The 6,000-nt window shown below is 39.5% G+C and overlaps 1 protein-coding gene across 1 annotated transcript in view; it reads right to left on the bottom strand.

The window, feature by feature from the left end:
• The window catches only part of LOC110433701, a 28,133-nt gene continuing 22,923 nt past the window's right edge, over nucleotides 791-6,000 (bottom strand). The window contains exon 7 of the mRNA XM_021456216.1: nucleotides 791-821. Coding sequence (XP_021311891.1) covers nucleotides 791-821 — 31 coding nt within the window. The remainder of the gene's footprint in view (nucleotides 822-6,000) is intronic.

Raw genomic sequence — 6,000 nt, 5'->3', positions numbered from 1 at the left:
GCTTTAATTGCCATGAGACTGGACACTACATCGCCAACTGTCCCTACAAGAACAACCCACCAGCAGTGTCCACTCAGTCCCACACCATTAATGGACCAAGACCTGCAGTGTCTGGAGTCAACCGTGGTTTCCCTCACAACAATAGCAACACCAACAATAATAGCCAGATGATGAAGCAACCTCAACAATCCTATGGTAGAGCCCGTGTCAACCATATTCATGCTCAGGATGCTCAGACTGCTTCAGGAGTGGTACTTGGTGAGTTCTTAGTCAATTCAGTACTTGCAACAGTATTATTTGATTCAGGAGCATCACATTCATTCTTATCATCAAGTTTTGTTGAGAAGCATCAAATACCCATAGTACTACTAAAGTTACCCCTAATAACTCGAACACCTGGGTCTGACATCAAATGTCATCTTGGTTGTTCAAATGTAAGGATCATTCTAAGTGGGGTAGTTTTCTTAGGAGACTTAGTAGTGCTCAAGTCCAAAGGAATAGATGTTATCCTTGGAATGGATTGGTTAACCAGACACAATGGAATTATTAGTTGTGCAACCAAGGAAGTATCATTAGTTAACCATGAAGGGATTAAAGTGAAATGCCAAACCCGAGGGTCTAAAGTTAATCCAATGGTCTTCAACTTGGATGCAAGGACCATAGAGGAAGTACCAATAGTGCAAGAATACCCTGATGTATTCCCTGAGGAACTACCTGGGATGCCACCAGACAGGGATATAGAGTTCATCATTGATCTTATCCCCGGGACTGCCCCCATAGCCAAGAGACCTTACAGGATGGCTCCAGCAGAGTTAGCTGAACTGAAAGAGCAGCTAAGAGAATTGCAGCAGAAATGCTATATTAGACCTAGTTCTTCACCATGGGGAGCCCCAGTTTTGTTTGTGAAGAAGAAAGATGGAAGTATGAGGATGTGTGTGGATTATAGGTCTTCACCATGGGGAGCCCCAGTTTTCCTTCTTTATCTGTTAGTAAAGCAAGGTATGTCTTCATTCGTGGACATCCTTCTTGCACTAGTCTTCATAGAAAAATCTTAGAGATAAAGAAGGAATCATCTCCCAGACGAGGAAAGAAAGTTTCAATAGCCGATTTCCAAACATTTCAATCCCATGATTCGGCTATCCAACCCATCCTTGAGCTTAATAATTTCTACTATGCTCTTTCTCTTGAACCTCCCGATGATCCTATGAATCTCTCTAGACATCTCATACATAAGACTCACCAAGACCACAAGGAGGATCGAGAAGAGCAACATCAATGGCTAGAGGGCATTAAAAATCCATGTGCTATCACCATTGAATGGATGGACAAGGAAGAAGCCTTAATGGATTCTGACTTTGGCTCAATTTCAAGTGGTGAGTTCTTAACTCCACTTGAATACGAGATTCATCCAACTACAGAAGAGGATATAGGCGAGACCAATCTAGGAGAAACTCCGAACATTTAGATTGGAGATGAAGATAACATTAATGAGCATGAAATTTATTTCATAGCCACTGTGTTTACTCCATGCTCATATGCAACATCTTCCCAATCTATTGGTCTCTCCAACATCACCACATTTGAGATCTTCAACCCCCTCTTCCTTTCTATTTATAAAAACTTTAAAAGAGCGGTTGTCGATGCATATGTCTATAATAAATATTGCAGATCTCGTTGAGTTTATTGATGGTTTCCCAAGGACAAGCTTAGTGTCCTAAAACAAGCACTTATTAGATCGTAACATGAACTTTTAATTATTTGCAACATTGCCTTGTGTATTGAGCATATAAAGATAACTGTAGAAATATTCCTTCAGGTATTCTTGCCACTAACCTTTCCAAGATTGGAGCAAGAAGATCGGATGAATGACAAGCACAAGGTATGTCCAACCAACCATCACACAACATTGAATTAAATTCATCCAAACTTGAATTTTTCAAAAATTCAAGCTTGGGGGAGTACCTTACAAACATCATTTGCCATGTTGCTATGTTGGTTGTCCTTACCTTTGAGACATGCTCAATTTGTTAAATACTAATCACACTACTTCATCTCCACTTGAGTAGATCTCTATAAAAGTCATCATGTTACCTATGTTTATCCTAGTAAGTGTTAGTTTGGAAGTACTGTACATACTTCTATTGGCTTTTAAATTAAGCATGGTGCTTAGGTTAAATAGCCTTCCCTAATCTGATTAGACATGGAGTCTAGTTTGGTTACTGAACTAAAAACTGCTTGAGTAGGCATTGGTATATTTTGTCGAACTAACCCCTGCAGGAAAACTTTCAATATCAAACTGGGAAGTCCTGAGATACAAACTCACATTGGAGATAAAGGAGACACATGAAGTTTAACGATTTGCACGAGAAAGACACAGCTCATTCATCATAGAGAGACGATCCATGGAACAAGACAAAGAGTGCCACAAACACGGTGCACAGCCGCTAAGAAAGGAAAGCTTCCACAAGGTGATATTGTACCATCACTCTTCAAGTAAGGTAACATCTTAAGGTACTTGACTATCGCTTTTATAAGTTTCTCCTTGGTTCTGGCGTTCACATAAAATAAAGAGACAAACATGTATGATTTATAACTCCAAATTAACCAACCCAACTCATTCAGCATGTTTAGTCCTTTAATCTTTGCTCCTAGTAAGCTAAAATGTTGCACATTCAATCTTTGGAAAATATAAGCAAAACATAAATATAGATAGATTATCTTTCCATTAAGTCGAGCGATTTGATCCGACGAATGTTTTAAATGCTACACTCATGATCTTATTATCCATCAACTTTGTCTTGCTCACTATGCTTAAGGTTAGAGAAGAACAAATACACTTTTGGTTCTGTTGGTGTTTTTCACCAACAGAGCCCATGCACTTGATCTCTGCCTTGTCTCTATGAGCAGGTACACTTTGAGCATAATATGAAGGAGTTTTACAACTCCCAGACTCCACCAAGTGAAGAACCTTGATCTACAAGCACAAACACACTGGAGATACTGGACACTCAGGCAATCACTGCCTTGAGATGCTTGAGGATGTAAACTACATCAACAACAAACAACAACTACTACTACTACAAACATCCTCAACAAAATCCAGAGAGGCGATCCAGGACGCCCCATCATCCCGATCTCCATCAGCATGGTGGACTTCCCAAAAGCACTCTGCGACTTTGGCTCCAGCGTCAACATTATGCCCAGGGTTGCATATCGGACACTAAAGTTTCCCAAAGGGAATATTGAAGAACCTCTGCGTCCGAGTTAGTACCTTGTACGCCCAGTGCTGCCAAGATTAGTCTCTACATCAAGAAGAGGAAGGAGACATTTTCCTTCAAGAACAAGACTACACAAATCTCAGAGCAATCCCGACATGAACCAAGGAAAGGACCAACGGGAGGAACAGGAACAAGCAAATGTGGACCGAGTCAGCTAAGATGGTCACTGCAGTTCAAGGAGGTCAAGATCGTTGACTTAAGTCACCGTTTCTGACCAAAAAGGATGACATAGCTCCAGATGGTAGATCAGACATTCCGAAAGGTTGAAGGTTATTGACATGGGAGAAGACGAGTACGATCCACCCATCATCCTTGAGAAACCGTTCCTCAGCACCGTTAGAGCAATCATCTACATTGGAACCGAAGAAGTCCACATGCACTTCCCCTCTGAGAAGGTGCGCCGCTATTTTACTGACCTTAACTATATAGTTGAAGACTCTAAGCAGGTCAGGACGAGAAGAAGACGACGCAACCACAACCAGAGGAGGCAAATCATCAAGGACGGATGGGCATACTACAAAGGAGAAGTGGTAAGGTCTGAAGACATACAGCTTGAATAGAACTGTCCTGAGGAGACTGTAGCACCGAGTCAGGTGTGGAGAGAGAAGATAGTTATACACGAAGAAGAGGCGCTGCCGGAACCACCGACTATGCCATCCAGCGAATCCCAGGACGACTGAGAAAACGGAGAGTCCCGTTCGGAGGACTTAAAAACACCGAACGCCTTGCCAAGAGGTAAACTTGGTAGTTATCCTTTTCCTTTCAATTATTTAATAGTTTGCTAAGTTAATCAGGTTCATGCTATCTTAAAAAAGAAAATAAAAATGTTAAAAATAGTAAGCCCCATGTGAGTATGTTCATGGCATAAAACCCATAAGTACATTCACTATGGTGGCATAAAAATAAAATGAATATATTCCTATCCTATAAAAATGAAAATATAAAAATAAATTTATGATCCTACCAAGTAATATTTATTAGGAGGAATCTCAATATGATAAAGGCTAAGAGATTTTATGCTAACACTTAACCAGTTCCACAAACTTTGTTGTCTATTTGAGCTCCACAGAATTCAAGGATCAATGAAGACTAGCCGGCGGAGGACATCCTAATCGGTGTCAGGGTGCTGCCGGCATTCAAATACACCTCCGTCACCTGCTAGCTACATCAGAAGAAATTACGTCAAAATCCAGCTTGGGGGAGAGCACCCCCATTTATCCAGATAAGTGTTTCTACTCGCGTTTATACTTTACTCAAATAATAAAAAGATGCATAATCATGAAAACCCAAATAAAAATTTTGTGCTTATATATATCTTTGCTTAGTTTGCTAAATAAATAAATAAATGAAGTTTGCTATGAACCCTCATGATAAGCTCTCACATAAAAATGATGAATAGTTGCTCTACCATAACTAGTTCTCAAAATTAAAATCTCTCTCAAGTTTAGGCATGACTGTTATGAATTAAGATTTGCTCTAAAATCTGAACTTGTGGGAAGAGTACTTGATCTAAAAGTCTAAGTCGTTAACGGATACGATATGGGAAGCTTGAGCTGCTATTTATCTGTTCCTAGAGATGCTAGAATTCTGGAGAATTTTATCTTTGAAAATCTTTAAAATAACACATGATGAGTTCCTGTATGATGAGAGTTTAAAATCCTACCACAGCCATATATACATGCTTGTTAGACTATGAACCATACATTTACTTTTTACTGCTTATGAGCATTGAGTGTGGTCAAGATGTGTAGACCCTTAAGAGCTTGTCATGCGGTTAAAATCAAGATTAACTTGCACGTTCACTCATTCATACTACTTCTACTCTGGAAGTACGCATCCACATATATCCACTCATTTCCGTCTCCAGATTCACCTAAAATTAATCTACTCCTATCCGGGAGAGAATAGCCAAAAACATTATCATATCCCTGTTGTTCCCCGTGAAATAAATGCTCTAGTTATTTTGGTTACTACCACTTGCTACATTATTCTAGGAGGGTGAGTGCTCTAAAAAAATATACGAGGAAATAAAAAGGGGCAAGTGCCCAGAACCTCAAAGAAAAGAAAAAGTGAGACGAGAGGTAAAAATAGACAAGTGTCCGACAGTAGAATTAGGGGTACAAGATACCCACCAGAGAGAAAAGAAAAAGAAAATATAGAGCATCTCATTCTCCTCAAAAAGCTTCAAAGTGCAAGAAAGGTATGTATCCCCTTAAAAGAGCAAAAGTAGAATTAGACTTTCACCATTGTTATCACCATACACCATTCATTCGCCACACATGCACATCTTGATTTGACTTATTGACTTATTCTTCTGGATCCATGGTTTGACTATGCAATAAATGTCTTGTAAGTATGTATTATCTGTCTCCCACCTATGAGCTCCAGATATCAAAACCTTATTAGAGTAGGATGAGAGAGAAGGCAATGTCACTATGTCTCATACCAAAAATACCACATACTTCGAGAGAAGGCATATACCATTACTGCCTTGGTAAGGATCCAAAAATACCACAAAAGAGAGATTTGAGAGAGTCATACAAGGAATCTCTGAGTTTTATTTTGAAAATCTACAAAAACTCCAGAGCTATAGTTGACCAAGAATAAGAGACATGACGCTTGACTTGACCGTTCTATCTTTTAACTGCTCAAGACATAAGTGACGGTTACAAGCCCCATGGTGAAAGGTAAAATGAGTAAGTTTAAATCTTAACAGTTTACC

This window comes from Sorghum bicolor, chromosome 3 (assembly GCF_000003195.3).
Source record: "Sorghum bicolor cultivar BTx623 chromosome 3, Sorghum_bicolor_NCBIv3, whole genome shotgun sequence".
Classification (NCBI taxonomy): domain Eukaryota; kingdom Viridiplantae; phylum Streptophyta; class Magnoliopsida; order Poales; family Poaceae; genus Sorghum; species Sorghum bicolor.
The sequence above is the reverse complement of the archived record's forward strand: the minus strand, read 5'-3'. Positions and strand labels throughout refer to the sequence as shown.